Source organism: Sturnus vulgaris, chromosome 25, assembly GCF_052056855.1.
Source record: "Sturnus vulgaris isolate bStuVul1 chromosome 25, bStuVul1.hap1, whole genome shotgun sequence".
Classification (NCBI taxonomy): domain Eukaryota; kingdom Metazoa; phylum Chordata; class Aves; order Passeriformes; family Sturnidae; genus Sturnus; species Sturnus vulgaris.
The window spans coordinates 719,356-734,401 of NC_142267.1; the positions used below are offsets into that span (position 1 = coordinate 719,356).

Below are 15,046 nucleotides of genomic sequence, written 5' to 3' on the forward strand. Positions count from 1 at the left end.
CCAAGCACTCCTTTAAACGCTGGATAAAAGGACACACAGCCTTATCCGCTGGGTTTTTTTCTCTCCCCATCCCGTTGTGCAGCTCCGTGGGCTGCACTAAACCCCTGTGCAGGGTCTCATGCCAGCAGCTCCCCAGGGCTCAGCTGCTCCTCACGCCCCTGGGGCTGCCAGCACAGCTCAGCACAGCTCTCCCTGTGCCACGGGACAGCAGCGGTTCCAAGGCAGCAGCAGATGGGGACAAGAAATATTTCCAGTGTTCAAAGACAATCATTCCTCTCTGTCTCATTAATTTTTCAGCAGCAATTAGATACTCAAAAGACCATGTGCTCAATTGAAAAGTCTCCCTCTTTTTCACACATCTCCTCTGAAATGCCCACCGTACTTTGGGTCACAAATGAGAAAATATTGGGAATGTGGATTTGTGATTTTAATTTTTTCGCTGCCACACATGGAAACAAACAACCCTGGGTTTGTGCTATTGCATCACCTCGACTGGCCCTGCAGTTTTATGCCTCCCAGAATCACCATTTTCCCTAAAGCTTTTGCTACCAGAGACATGTGATTAAGGTATAAAATCTTTTTTTTCCCCCTCTATGTTATCATCCAAGAAAAGCTCATTATTCTTGCAATCTGACTCATTTTTTTTTCCCTGAACATCACTAGCTGGTAACACAGATATCTTGCCAAGAGTACAAGATGTGACTGTTGAAACATTCATTGTTCAACTCCATTTGAATATACTATCATGTCTCCATGTGACCTTTTAACGCTCAGAAATTGTCTATTTTAAATCATCGGCCCTGACATGTGTTGAAGATATTTTAACAGACTGTTTACAGGAATTCTGGTTTCTGTTCTGTTTTTTTTTTTCCTTTTCAACAGTTTTTCTATTCATCACCTCCAAGTTTCACATGTACAACTGTACTGAACACCACCAGGGCATTTGCCCATGAGGCCTGTGAGGAACTGGACATCAGAAACTGTAGGGAAGGGAAAAAGGAACTCAGAAAAAATAGCTGCAACCTGCTAAGATGAAGATCCGAGACCTCCAGGAGGAACAGAAGGGAGGGTTCCTCAGTTGTTTTTCTTCTGTGTTATTGAGAACCAAGCAGGGCTGATGCATTTGAAGAAAATGCTAAGAAGGACGAGTGGCATTATTGGAAATGCACCCAACAGGAGGGACAGGCAGGGCACACCAGCTCACAACAACCATCTCCCCTCCGTGCCAGCCTGGTTTACGTTTACCCAGCCTGTTGACAAAACTCTGCAAGGCTGATTCTGAGTTCTCAGCTCCCAAGCTCTCCTGCTGCCATGTGCTCGATCACATCCCTTGGTCTGGTGGCTCTGCAGGATCACACAATTCCACGCTGCTGCTGAGCCAGGGGAGCCTTGTCCTGCCTGGGGAGCAGTGCAGACCCCAGCCTAACACTCAGCACCGTGCCTCTAGCAGGAAATTCAGCCCGTGTCTGCAGATGAGACGGGCTCAGCTTTTCCAGGAGAAACAGCACGAGGAAGGATGGCACCGAGCAATGACCCAAAGCACCTTGGTATTTACAGGACCACCCAGAGACACAGAACCCAGACACAAACCACCCAGAGAGACAAACACCCTGGCTGCCCTGCTGCCCCGAGGCACACAGATGTTGGCAGATGTGGGAACAGGGACACTCCTGCAGGTGCATTCCCTGCTTCCAGAGGAGTCTCCTGCCCTTCACCGGCGTGGGACAGACAGACAGACAAACCGGCTAACAAATAAACCAACAAACCAAGCCAAGTTTCTGCATTTCCCTGCAGCTCGAGGCGAACAGGAAGCCCGAGCAGTGTGAGCAGGGCTGCAGCTCCAGTGCATGTGGTTAGCACTACCCGGGGCAGCTCTGCTCAGGCTGGGGGCGAGCTTCACTTAAAAGAGAGTTGGGGTTTTGTTTTGTTTTTGCTTTTTTAACAGAGCCTGAAACGGGATCACAGCCTCTCAAAGTGTGCAGCCCTGACCCAGGGTCTCACCTGCCTGAGCTCACAGCCCTTGCTGAGAAAATCCTCTGGCCAAACCAGACTGCCTCAAGGTTTGAAAGGCACTGCTCGTTTTTGCACGTTACACAGCAGCTCTCTGTGGTGCTATAGAGTAATAGTGCACTGCTACAGGCTTTGGAGATTTATTTGAACACACACACATATATATATAAAAAACTATTTTTTTGTTCTACACTCCATCAGCCTTCTCAGGAGGACACTGCCCTGAAGACAAACGTGACAGTCACTCGGTCTTTGGGACAGCTGAGGACACTGTGGTTATAACATGAACTGTTTTTCTTTCAGGAACAAGGCCACAGTTTACTTGCTGATGTTGCCACAAGAGAGATTTCAGAGACTAAAACCACAACAAAGCTTCAGCACGTTATTCTCTCTGATGACCGTGCATTCAAACAAAAATGCCATTAAGAAAAACCTTTCCACAAGCTGTAAGGAGCTGCTGGTGAGGAATTAGGGGGTGGGATTCAAGGACCTGAGCAGTCTTTGTTCATAAAGCTCCTGAAATGGTGTCAATGTTGTGACCCCAAAAGGACAGAGAAGGGAGAATGATGACAAAGATACTCAGCTCTCTTGCTGAAGGCCAAAGTGGCCTAATTTGGTGTCCTTGCCCAGATAAAAATACTGTTTTATGTGTGTGACTATGTATTTAAATGAAGGATACCGCAGGCTCGAGAACAATGCGTTCCTCTCTGGTTTCCCCATAATGTTTGCAGAGCAAAAAATGTAACAAGACATGACCTGAGTCAGCTGAGATTCCCATCCTGACCATCAGCAGCACCACAGGACTGACAGGAGAACAATCCCTGGAGCAGCTCTGCTCCAGAGTTACCAAAATGAAGCAGGAGGGTTTGTTTGGTACCTCCCTGCTGATTCTTCATCAATTTGTGATTTATAATCCCTGCCCATGGCAAGGTTTAGGGCTGAGGGAAAAGGGAAATTCTGTGGATTGTGGCTGTTGCAAGCAGCACATCATCCCAAAAACATCATTCCAAAAAACATCATCCCCCAAAAAATCACCCCCAAAAAATCACACCAAAAAACCATTGTCCGAGGGGCACAGGTTTTACTGCCTGCTACTTCCCTGCCTGCACAGCACTGGGAATGTTCCTCGTGTGCCACATTTTGGGGAGCCTGGCTGCTGGCACAGCTCAGAGGTCAGAGCAGCAATGGCACAACACTCCACGATTTTATCGTTTCAGAGCATGAGTTGAAATACAAACACTGCATTTCCCACCACTCAGGGAATGCCACTCAAAAGCTCACTGCTGATCAAGAAGAGTTTTTGATACAAAACTAAAAAATGCCAAACACAGATGGCCAGAAGCTCCATCCCTTCTCTGAGTATCCATCCTTCAGGAGGGACAAACAACTTTCCTTTCTCTTGTTGTTTTCTTTTTATGCAACAAGAACGACGGATCTTTAAAACCACAAATTTCCATTATGAATTGCAACTGCCTATTTAACCAAACCACGCTATTTTTTCTTGAAATTACTGTTAGGGGATTCTGGATCCTTTTCTTTGCTAGCAGGAGGAAAGCAGCACCCCCCAGTCTTCCCACACTCAGCAGCACAGTTCGAGTTCACAAAAGCAGAGCTGGGTGACAAAGTCTCAGGGCTGAAATGAAAGCTCTTCATCCCTTTTGGGAATTTTGGGGTCTTTATGAATTATTTCCAGTAAGGCCTCGTGTGTGGGTGGCTGCACTCTCAAGACAGATGCAGGTGCCTGCCTGTGCTAAATATTTTGCACAAACTCAAGAGTGTGTTTTATTTCGGTGGTTTTTGTTTGTTTAGCTTTATTTGACACCTAAAACGTGTATTCCAAACTAAGCAACATTCAGAACCCAAACAAACACACACTCTGCATGAAAATCAGAGTATATGTATTGTGTTACCAAGTGAGGCAGATGCCAGTGACAAATGCTCTAAGAATTTTTTAGCAGCCACCTGAAAAATCACTTAAGAGTCAGAAATAAGAAGCAAAGGCCATTGCATGAGTCATCAGTGACAACAAGGAGAAAAGGAATGTGAATGGAATTTTTCTTCTTTTTTTTTCTAAAATAAGAGATGGCTCTGGCTGAAAGAAAATTACTTTTACTGTTACCAGAGGAAAATTTCCATTTGCAAACAGGGGAATTTCCACCTGAGACATATTGATGAAGACTCATTTACATAGCTGGAGGTAACAACTCTTACCCTGGGAACAGTGGTGAAGGAAAAACAAATTCTTTTCAGTAGCGGGAAAGTGCAAAATTTTTGTCCTCAAATTTTGGTCTAGAAATAGATAATGTTTGTTTTCATTAAGTCTTTAAAAATATTTACAAAGAAGAGAAGATGTATTTCACAGAAGGGAAGAGTCCAGCCAGCCTAAACAGAGCCAGGACTGGGAAACTGTGCAGGACAGGCACTGACTGTGCTAAACACTTGGATTATGAGCTACAAGGGCTCAAGAAATAAAGAAAAAAAGCTCCATTGTTTATTGTGGGAGTATAATAATTTAAAACACGGCAGCAGCCAGTCCTGAGTGAGGGTTCTGAGCACCCAAGTGGTTTTTCCATTTTCACAGAATGGCAGCAAGCTGACACAAATTACAGAGCTTTGCCCACACAGCCACTCATTGGAAACTGTGAAGGTCTTGGATTGAATTTGGTACAACTCCACTCAGCCCCAGCAGCCAGGGTCTGTATCAGTGTGCCCAGCTCAGAGCAGCTCCCCTTGTATTGTCACAGGGAAATGTCACTGTTATCCTGCCTGCTTGTCCCTTTTCTGAAGGGTCCCTGCAGCACCAAAGCACCTGGAGCTCAGCTCTTAGCCTGGCACAAAGAGGAAGAAACCATCAGACAAAAGCAGCCAGAAAAAAAAAAAAGCACCTGCAGCCTGTGCTGCTGGGGGCTCAGCAAGATGATAACTTTGCATTGAATTTCCTATTTTATTTCCTTGCTACCTGCAACAGGAAAAAACTCAACCTCTCATTTCCTCCTCCTACCCACTTTCTGTTTGGTGCAAACTAGCTGCAGTCAGGAGCCAGATTTGCAATTTGCTCTTCTTTGAAGGCCGTGGCTAGAGACAGAGCAGAGTGTGCTGGCTAAAGTGACAAAAGGACAGGGGAGAGGAGAGGGCAGCAGCAGCCACGGAGCTCACAGGCACCAGGGGATGATGTTTGGATGCTGCCAGAAAGGAGAGGGTTGAGCACAACTTTGGCTTTCTGAACTAGTCTTGGAAATGTAATGGAAAAATGTAGTGAAGTCTTTGCATCCTCTGTCCATTAGCAGCAGCTGCACAGGTATGTGCTGTTCTGGACAGTCACATTTTGTGGCTTTGGGGTGGAATGAGCACACACCACCCGTGCCTGGGGAGCTGAGGCACTCACCCACCCCTCTAGAGAAATTCACCTTGAAAGAAATTCCTCCCCACCCTCAGCAGCCCCAAGTAAAAATACAACTGGAAATACATGTGATTCCTTCTGTGGCAGAAGCAAAAACATTTCAGAAGCTGTTTGACACTAAAAATACATTCTTCTTCCTCCTCCCCGGACTTCTCCTTTAGCAGGAGGATTTCTCTCCCTGTGCCATGTCCCAGCCTGTCTCACTTGGCTCCAGACAAACGCCATCCCACAGCACAGAGCTGCCATGGGCCAGCAGCCCCCGCTCCCAGCCCATTCCCTGCCCGTTGTTTGTTTATCCCTCCTTTCCTCCGGAGCTGCACTGGTGGCTGCTGCTCGGGCTGTGTTCTCCCTGCACACACAGCAGTGAGCACAGAGCAGCACCACACACTTCTGCCACTGCAAGATCCACAGAGCAAACCTGAGTTACCAAACCACAAAAACACAGCCAGCAAACCCCTCCAAACCGTTTTGGTTTTGTTTTTTTTTTTTCCACTGCTGAATCAGAGCCAGCAAAAGCCCACAGGGATTTGGAATGTGCATCCCCTTCTCTTGGCAAAATACAAACACCAGCGTGGCTGAGCTCTCGGCCCCCATGGCTCCCATCTTCACTGAACCTTTGTCTTCCCTTTGCTGTGAGAATGGGCAGAATGTTTGGTGATAACAGATTTATCACAGGCACTGGGAATTGCTCAGTCCACAGCACCAGAGATTTTCCCCTGCTCTCCTTCCTGAACCTCTTTTGTGGGGTTCCAGCTGACCTCAGGAGGAAAAGCAGCCAAACATCTACTCAACTTACAAATGACAAAAAATAGCACACGGAATCCTGCTAAGCTGCAAAAAAGTAAAGATGACAACACCCACCAAACTTGCACAGGAGAGAGCTGACAGGGCAAAGTCCCTTCAGTGCCCTTCAGCCACCTTGGGCAGCAGTGACCAGCCACAGCACAATCAAACCTCCATTAATTCATTAATTTGTGATCACTTTGATGGCTCCAGCTCATCACCAGACGGTTGTGCCTGTTACCTTGGCTGTGCTTTGGAGACCGTGTAGGTACAAGCTGCTGTTGGGGAACACATTTCCTGCCCTCCTGTGAGTTAGCAAAGACTCAGGGAGCCCAGCAAACTGGTGCAGGGAAAAGTGGCTTGGCTTTCTTCCACTGGCAGCTTCAGGAGAATGTGAATTGTCCAGCAGTGCTCCCCACTCACTGCCTCGGGATCAGCCTTACAGCTGGAAATTAAAACCAGCCACAGTGCTTCTCTTAGGTCACAAAAAGGAGAGGAAGAGGCCATAAAAAACCCAGCCAGCAGCATAACTGATTCTGAATACAATGTTTTTCTCTGCTCTGAATGAGAAGTCAGCAGCTCTGATTGCATGAGGGCAAATTCCCCCAAAATTCCCCTGAAACCTTCCATTATAGAGAGGCAGCCGAACTCTAATATTTAGGCTGGTACTTGTTTATTTACCTCAGTTAAGATTATCTGTTAGATCTCCCCATGGCTGAGTGAATCACCCTCCACTACACACGTGCAGCTGGCTCTGCCCAGGAGGGGAGCACCAAGGGCTTCTCCAGCACTGCCCTTCCCTCCCTGCTTGGCTGGTTGCCTTAAATGAGGAAAATTTTCTGGTGGGAGGACTAAGCACAGCCAAGTGAGAGGCTGTTTCCTCTGACAGACAAGACACTTGCAGCTTCTGTGCTGCCTGTGTGCATCACAGGTTTACAAAACCCAAAAAGATTTGCTTAGGTAAAGCAGGAAAATCTCTCTGCAAGAGCTTGCAGAGCAAGGAGGGGATTCCTGCTAAATTCTGAACAGAGGTGCTGGGAAGACTCATCGTGGGAAACAGAACCAGGAGGGCAACAAGCCTTGGAATTAATCTGGGAGACATGAATGAGTGTCACCATGAAATCACCAACAGCCAAGTGACATTTAGCACACAGTAGAGACTCACTGTCAAATCTTGTATCACAGCAGACAGCTCTGCCCACAGATCACAGACCACAGCATTACAGTGCAAAAATCATTCATGGACCTGCTGGTGGCTCCGGAGAATGAAAAAGAAAAAGGAATCCTGATGGAAATGTACTCCCATCATTTAGAAACCAACATTCTGCCCAGTTCCCTTACAGCTCTGGCCCCAATCCAATGAAAAGTCAGGCAATGCTTCTGGACAAACATTTGCTCCAGCTGTGCTCACCTCTCTGGGCATCACAGGTCATACCTGGAACCACTGGTCACTGTTGAAAAGGCACAAAAATGTCCCTCAATGTGCAGGAGCCTCTGGGGGAGGCACTGAGGGGATGCCCCCTCCCTCCTTGCCCTGCTCCAATGTGCCTGCAAAGCTCATTCATTATTTCTCCTCTCTCCCCAGCCCCTGATTAAAGGGGCACCTCACCCAGTTCCCATCTCCAGTGATGTCCTGTCTTTCTCTGCTTTGGCAGCTGTTTTTCCTTCTCCTCCCAGCCCATTTGCCTGCTGTTGTCTGGCTAATTATTTTTACAAGGCTCAATAATTGATGCAATCTTCCCCATTTTTCATCTCCTTCCCGCAGCAGCAGCAGCTGTGCCCACCCACCTCCTGCCAGGGCCAGAGCAAGGCTCTAATCCTCTGTTTACCTTTCCCTGGGCTCAGCCATCCTTAGCCAGAGCTGCAGCTTTGGAAGTCACTTAGCAACGTGCCAGCAAACCAAAGCTCTGATGTCACCAGCAGAAATAGCAGCTCAGAAACACCCAATTGTGTCATGCTCTGAGCCAAAGCATCCGGGGCCACGGAGCTCCATTCCTCAAAAATTGCTGCTTCCAGAGAATTTATCCTTGACTCGCTGGCAGATGAGGCAGCAACGCAGTGATTTCAGATTAAAAATAATCTCATTATTATTGTTAGGAGCACAGGGCTCCTGCTGCCTCTCTAACGTGCAGCATTGAACGAGAGCACAGACAATAAAGTGTCACAGAAAGGTTTGTGTGGAAGAGCAGCTCCCTCAACCCTTCCAGTTATTCACCTGTGAAGATCAATTACAGATTTTAAACAGCTTTATTCACATCCTACCATTTACTTATGGTCAAACAGCAGGGAGAAAACATGGCAGTAAAAAATACAGAAATTACACTGACAGCACAGTTCCTAATGCAGCTTCTTGGTTTTTTAAGAATGCTGTCAGGCCCCTAAAAACAGAAGTCACAGCTCTTGAGAATTTTCAGTTCTTTGTGAATTTTCAGATACTAATTGACCCTGGCTCTCAGTTTGGGAACCACTTCCCTGGGAGTTCTTGTCCAGCTGTGCAGGCTGCCCAGGGTCATGGAGAGGGAGGGCAGCTCCTCTCTGGTGCACTTCAAACCAGATCCTTCCTCATTTCACACGAGCAAACCGAGGCTGCATGGTGGCTTTTAAACCATAAAATCCCAGATTCTGCAGGAATTCTGCTAGTGATCCAACATTCAGCATTATTCAGACACTGGGTGCCTCTGACTGATTATCACAAGACTCCTAAGAACTGGACAAATTCTAGATTTGTCCATTCCAGAGCAGCTGAGGAAAACAACTCAAGGAGGAAGATGAATGGCCAGTTCTGCTGCTGCACAGCCCTGAGCAGGGCATTTTTGGGGAGCTCCCTGGGGAGCCTCCTCTGTGGATGGGGTCACACCTGGGCAGCACAAACACACGCTGCCTTTTCCAGAGCCTGCCCCCAGCCTTTCTGCAGGTGTTTCCAGGGGTTCCTTCCACACAACCAACTGCCAGCCCTGTCCTGCTCTCTTGCAGCTTGTTGTTTCTAAGAGCAGTGGTGTGAAAAAACAGGAAGCCTTGCAGAGAAGAGAATACAGATTGAGGCATGAAACTGCAGTAGCCCCAGCTCCCCCAGCACTCACCCCACCCCCTCTTCCCTTCCCACCCCCTCACCACAGGCCACATTCTCGATGAGAAATGCTCGACTTGCTCTTGACGGGAAACTGGAGAGCCTCAGCAGGAGGGGAAACCCAGCAGCAGGAGGGAAATGCAGCTCCCTGGGCTCTGGTGGCCACAGGGCACCAGGAGCAGCTCAAACCAGGCTCTGCTCCACAGGTGCATCCACCTTGGGCTTCAAGGAAAAGTTTGGAACTCCCTCGTCCCCAAAAGTTCAGATCTGCTGCTTCAAACATCCACTGAGGACCATGCTGCTGTTTGAGCTTTATCTATGATTTGCTGCAATCCAAACAGGTTTTTGCACCATTGTGTGCCCGTGTAATTGTTTAAGGAATAAAGATTCCGAGTCACATCTCTCCATTGAAGAAATCCGGGGGATCCTCATCTACAGCTCTCCATTCACAACTCTCCCAACTCGCCCTGCACTGGCAAATCGTGACACAAATTTTTTGTTTTGCAGGACTCTCCATTGCTCACACCCTTATCTCTTCAGTCTCCAACACAAGGCTGAGAGATTAAAAGGGTGGAGATGAAAACAGCAAGAAGTAGGGGACAGAAAGGCCAAGCAAACCTCCAAACACACACCAGCACCCAGCTTCCAAGGCAGAGAAAATATTCCCAGCTTCATCCTGCACATAACCATGGCTGTGCTTATGTTAACCAGACTGGATAGGGGAGGAGAGGAGGAAATGTCTGGGGAATCCCGGTGTTGCTGAAAACCAGGAAAAAGCCAAACACCACACACAGCTTGGCCAGCACCTCTGGAGACCAGTGCTCTAAAATCAAAATGAATGCAGGTGAGAGGAGCGTGCACAGCCTGAGGCACACAGGGTGACAGTGCCCCAGGTGAAGGCACAAATGACCTGGCACATCCCAGGATCAGGTAAAGGCATTAACACACAGAGACATCAGCAGGGCACTGTGCTTGGATTTGGTCAGTAAAAAATCTTCTACATCTGTACTAACCCAGCACCACGCAAATAAATTGTCCTGCTTTTTTACATAACACGTAAAACCATTGTTAATCATTACAGCCAAGGAGTGAGGACAGGCGTGAGCCACACAAAGGAGAATTCGACAGTCTGATATCTACTGGTGGGAAAGGGGAATGCTGAATTCCCTTCGTCCTGCCCAAAGCCTCTGTGCTGTTCACAAGGGGATGTGCTGGGCCGGGGTTTATTTATAAAACCTATAAGAATGTTGACCCAAGGCTATAACTTGAAGAGAAATAAGCAGAGGTCAGGTTTTCTAAATGCAGTCACAACCCCCAGAGAGAAGATCACCAGCCAGACCCTCGGCTCTCAGAGGGAAGCAGAACTCGGGAGAGGCCCCAGCACTTCTGAGCTGCCAAGGAAACCGTGCAGCCCATGCCTGGTGTGAGTGCAGCCCAGGCTGCAGCTTTCTGCTCCAGCCACAGCAGCAAGGCAGGGTCTGGGGGGAGCCTGGGGTGCCTGGATGAGCCTGAGGGGGGTTCCCAGCTCCTCTCTTTGCTGGCAGAGGTAGCCAGCCTTCCCTTCGATTTTTTTTTTGTCTTTTTAAATCACTGGTGAAGAAAAGATGCTCCTACAAGTGGTGATTCAGAGCAGGGCCATTATCTAAACGCTCTGAATCATTCTTTGTGAGAGACCATCCCTGCTGACAGTTGAAGGAGCCTCTGGAGAAGGCAGACAGACAGAAATGGTGATTAACTCTTATGTGGCATTTACATCAGAACACCATGTAAGAGAGCTGGGGCTGTGGCTCATTGTCCAAACCTGCTGGAACAAAACCGCGCCATCGGAGGAGGAAGAACACGCGGTCTGCAAGGCAAACATTTGACCCACAAATAACTCACAAATAACCACAAATAACCCTGGCCATCCCCATCCCTGCGGTTCCTATCAGGAATGCCGAGAAATCCTCCCCGGCTCAGCGAAAATGATCCACGCCCAGCAGGACGGGGGATGCTGCTGAGCAGAGCAACCCTTGAAATAATTCCCATCTGCAGGTGCAGATTTACAGGCTCTCCCTTTGGCCAAGCTCCGAGGCGCAGTTGCTGTTTCGTTTCCCGGGGGTCCGGTGTTTCTCCAGGAGCCCCTCTCAGCCCCGGTCGCCCATCCCCGGTGGCACCAAGGCCCCATCTAGTGGCGACCACAACGGGAAAAGCCCCGGAGCGCGGAGAGCGCCCGGCAAAGCGCTGGTGGAGCGGCAAATTGCTGGAAATTGCCGCAAATAGCTGGGGAAAAAAAGCGCTTTATTTGTGTGTTCCTGGGCCCCGCAGCCCATCGCCGCTACCACAGCACAAACAAAGCACACAGGGAGGAAAAATTCCTCGCTCTGAACCCACAAAAGCCAAAGCTGCCCGAGCGCCTCGCAGGCACGGAGCCCCTCGGGAAACACCCCGGGCTACGAAATTCGCTTTACACACTCCTTATAATCCCCGATTTTTGCGAGGAACAATCCCGGGAGGAGTGATCTTTAATTAAGGGCAGATAAAAGCAGTTTTGTCCGTGCATTTTCTGGGAGCGCACCCGGGACAGCCCCCGGGGCTGAGGGCACCGAACGCTGGATGGGATGGATGGAAGGACTCACCTCAGTCCCACCTCCGTCCTTCCCGGCCAGGTGGACGCCGAGCCGCGGCAGAAACAATCCCTGATCAGGCACAGGAGTTTGGGGAGACCCCCTGGTTGGGGGGACCCTCCTGATGCCCAAAATCCCCCGGGAAAAAGCGAGTCTGGAGCGAAGAGCCCGGGTGGCACCAGCAGCGAGAAACTGCAGGTGAGAGGAGTGAGGGATGGGAGATGTGACAGGTGAGGGAGGTGAGGGAGGTGAGGGAGGTGAGGGGTGCCAGGTGTGAGGGGTCTGAGGGGTGTCAGGGGCACCGCCCACTCCCCCAAACTCGGCCCAGCCTCAGCTCACCTGGGCACAGCCATTACCCGGCGCTTCAGAATTGGCCACAGCTGTTACTCGTCTACAGGAGATGATTTTCTTCGTCAAAAAAATCCCTAAACTTCCCCCCCCCAAAAAAAACCCCCAACAAACAAAAAAAAAAACCCAAAAAACCACCACAAACCTAAAAAAAGCCCCCCCAAACAACAACAAAAAAATCCCACAAAACACCCCACCGAAATAAATTTAAAAAAACAAACAACCCCCCCCCCAAACCAGCAAAACAAAATCCGAAAACGACCCCAAAAACAACAACAAAAAACCAACCCAATGCCACCACCAAAAACCCCAGCGACCCCTTTAAAAGCCCCCCCTCAGGCCGGGTTTCAGCCTGCACACACACAGGGCTCCTAAAGCAAGTTTCGTGCACTGGACCCAGGCAATGGAAAATCTAAATGTATTTCCAGCACTGTTTTCGTCATGTTGGTGGAATTTAAAGATGATATTTAGAATCACTTTTTAAGTATAAAATGTATAAAATAGCAACTATAAAACTGAGTTTCACTTGTACCTTCTTTCAAGAAAAGCATCAAAATAATTTAAGTAATTTCTGAAGCCACAACTCTTAGGAAATACTCTTTATTAATATAACATACAACCAGTGCTGTTCCTCACACAACAGTATTTGAACTCTTCTCTCTCATAAACTAAAAACATGGTTCTTATTGGAAGCATGTTTTGTCTCTGAACCCTTATTTTGAGAGAAAAGCGTAAAAACTACTCCCCCTGAAATCAAAAGGGAATGATCTTACACAGTAATTACAGCATCGTTTATAAGAAACGTGTTAACAATGAACGTATGCAAACATGCATAACCAACAACAATATAAAATAACCCGTATGAAAAATCCCATATAAATTCACTCTAAGTACAAACCCAGAAGATTTTCAGTATTAATCCAAATATCTTTGGGATTTGCTGGTTTGAGGTACTTTCCACCCAAAACAGACCTATATTGCTTTTCTTGAAAGAAAAGCTTCAAAAAAAATTAAGGACACTTAAAAATATAAATTCCCTGCGCGAGGCAAGGACTGTGTGTGCTCTCAGAGGACGCGCGGTTCCGAATCTCTTGCTCGGTGCCGCAGCTCCGTCTCGAACGACAAAAGCACAAAACCACGAAAGCACGAAAGCACAAAAGCACATTTGGCCCGAGCTGCAGGCGGGCACAGCAGCGGAGGAGCGCGGTCGGCTCCGCTCGGGGCGGGCAGGAGCGGGACCCGGGCGCGTCCCCATCGCAGCCCCCGCTCCCTGCGGCATCTCCGGGACCCCGGCGGCGATGGAGCAGCGCCCCGAGCCCTGCCCGGAGCCGGGCACTCATCTGAAGGCGGGGACCAGCCCCGGCTCGGCGGGGAGCGGCAGCGGCGGCCCCGGGTACCCGCGGGGCAGAACCAGCGCTGCCCACCGCCCCTGCGGGCAACCGGGCACCGGGGGCATCCCGGGGGACGGCGGCGGCCACAGAGCGACGGGGAGCGGGGGGAACCCGGAGGGTGGCGAGCGCCAGAGAGCGGCGGGGCCCGGAGGCAGCACGCAGGGCGGTGGGGCCATCCCGGAGAGTCTCGGGGCCATCCCGGAGGGTCTCGGGGCCATCCCGGAGGGTCTCGGGGCCATCCCGGAGAGTCTCGGGGCCATCCCGGAGGGTCTCGGGGCCATCTCGGAGGGTCGCGGGGCCATCCCGGAGGGTCTCGGGGCCATCCCGGAGGGTCTCGGGGCCATCTCGGAGGGTCTCGGGGCCATCTCGGAGGGTCGCGGGGCCATCCCGGAGGGTCTCGGGGCCATCCCGGAGGGTGGCGGGGCTGATGCGGACCGGCCGCGGCGGCGGCGAAGGTAATTCCCCTCCGGGAACTTGTCCTGGCAAGCGGGGTCCAGCGTCCAGTCGCCGGCGCGGCCGTGGCCCCGGGGCAGCCGTCGGAAGCAGGAGTTGAGGCTGAGGTTGTGGCGGATACTGTTCTGCCAGCGGCGGCCGCGGCTCCGGTAGAACGGGAAGCGCTCGGCGATGAAGGCGTAGATGCCGCTCAGGGGCAGCCGCTGCTCGGGGCTGGCCCGGATGGCCATGGCGATCAGCGCCGCGTACGAGTACGGAGGTCTCTGCGGCGCCTCCGCCGTGCCCGGTTCGGTGTCCGGTTCGGTGCCCGGCCCGGTGCCTCGTTCTCTGTCCGGCTTTCTGTCCCGTTCTCTGCCCGGTCCGGTGCCCGGTTCGGTTCTCGCCGCCCGCTGCTCTCCGGGCTCCGTCTCGGCCATGGCCCCCCGCTCCGCTGCGCTCGCCCCGGCCCCGCGGGTCCTTCTAAACCATCCCCCCGCCACCTTCCAGCCCGGCCCGGCCCAGTCTGGTCAGTTCGGGGTCGCCGCCGGGTCAGGACGGCGCCGGGCTCGGCAGCCCCGACAGGAGCGGGGACCGGCGGGGCTGGGGCGGCTCCGGGCTGGGAACGGGACAAAGCTCAGCGCTGGCATCGCCGGCAGCTCCCGGCCGAATCCCCGTCCGTTCTTACCCCACCGGGATGAGCTGCACACCCGCCACGTCCAGGGCCAAACACGGCCGGGCTTGAGCCCCCGCCGGGACCCCCTGAGGACGATGGAGAAGCTGCTCCACCAGAAACGTGCATTCTACCGGGTCACCTCTGGGCAAGCACTGCAAGTCATGAGATCCTTCAAAATACACCTGCATGTACTGGTGAGCTGCTGCCAGTCATTTAATTAAAATATGTCCTCCTTTAAAAAGTGTTGATCAGCTTATGCCACCTGCCCCCTAACTTAATAACAAAATAAAAACATAAATTTAAGACCATACAATAATACACAAGCACTCTCAGTCA

General features: G+C 50.6%; 1 protein-coding gene across 1 annotated transcript; it reads right to left on the minus strand.

Moving 5' to 3' along the window:
- Window positions 1-12,816: 12,816 nt before the first annotated feature.
- On the minus strand, window positions 12,817-14,974 carry LOC148221230 (uncharacterized). Its single transcript, XM_088178538.1, has one exon. The coding sequence runs from the start codon at window positions 14,472-14,474 to the stop codon at window positions 13,551-13,553; it is 924 nt and encodes a 307-aa protein (XP_088034664.1). The 5' UTR covers window positions 14,475-14,974; the 3' UTR covers window positions 12,817-13,550.
- Between the last annotated feature and the right edge of the window lie 72 nt (window positions 14,975-15,046).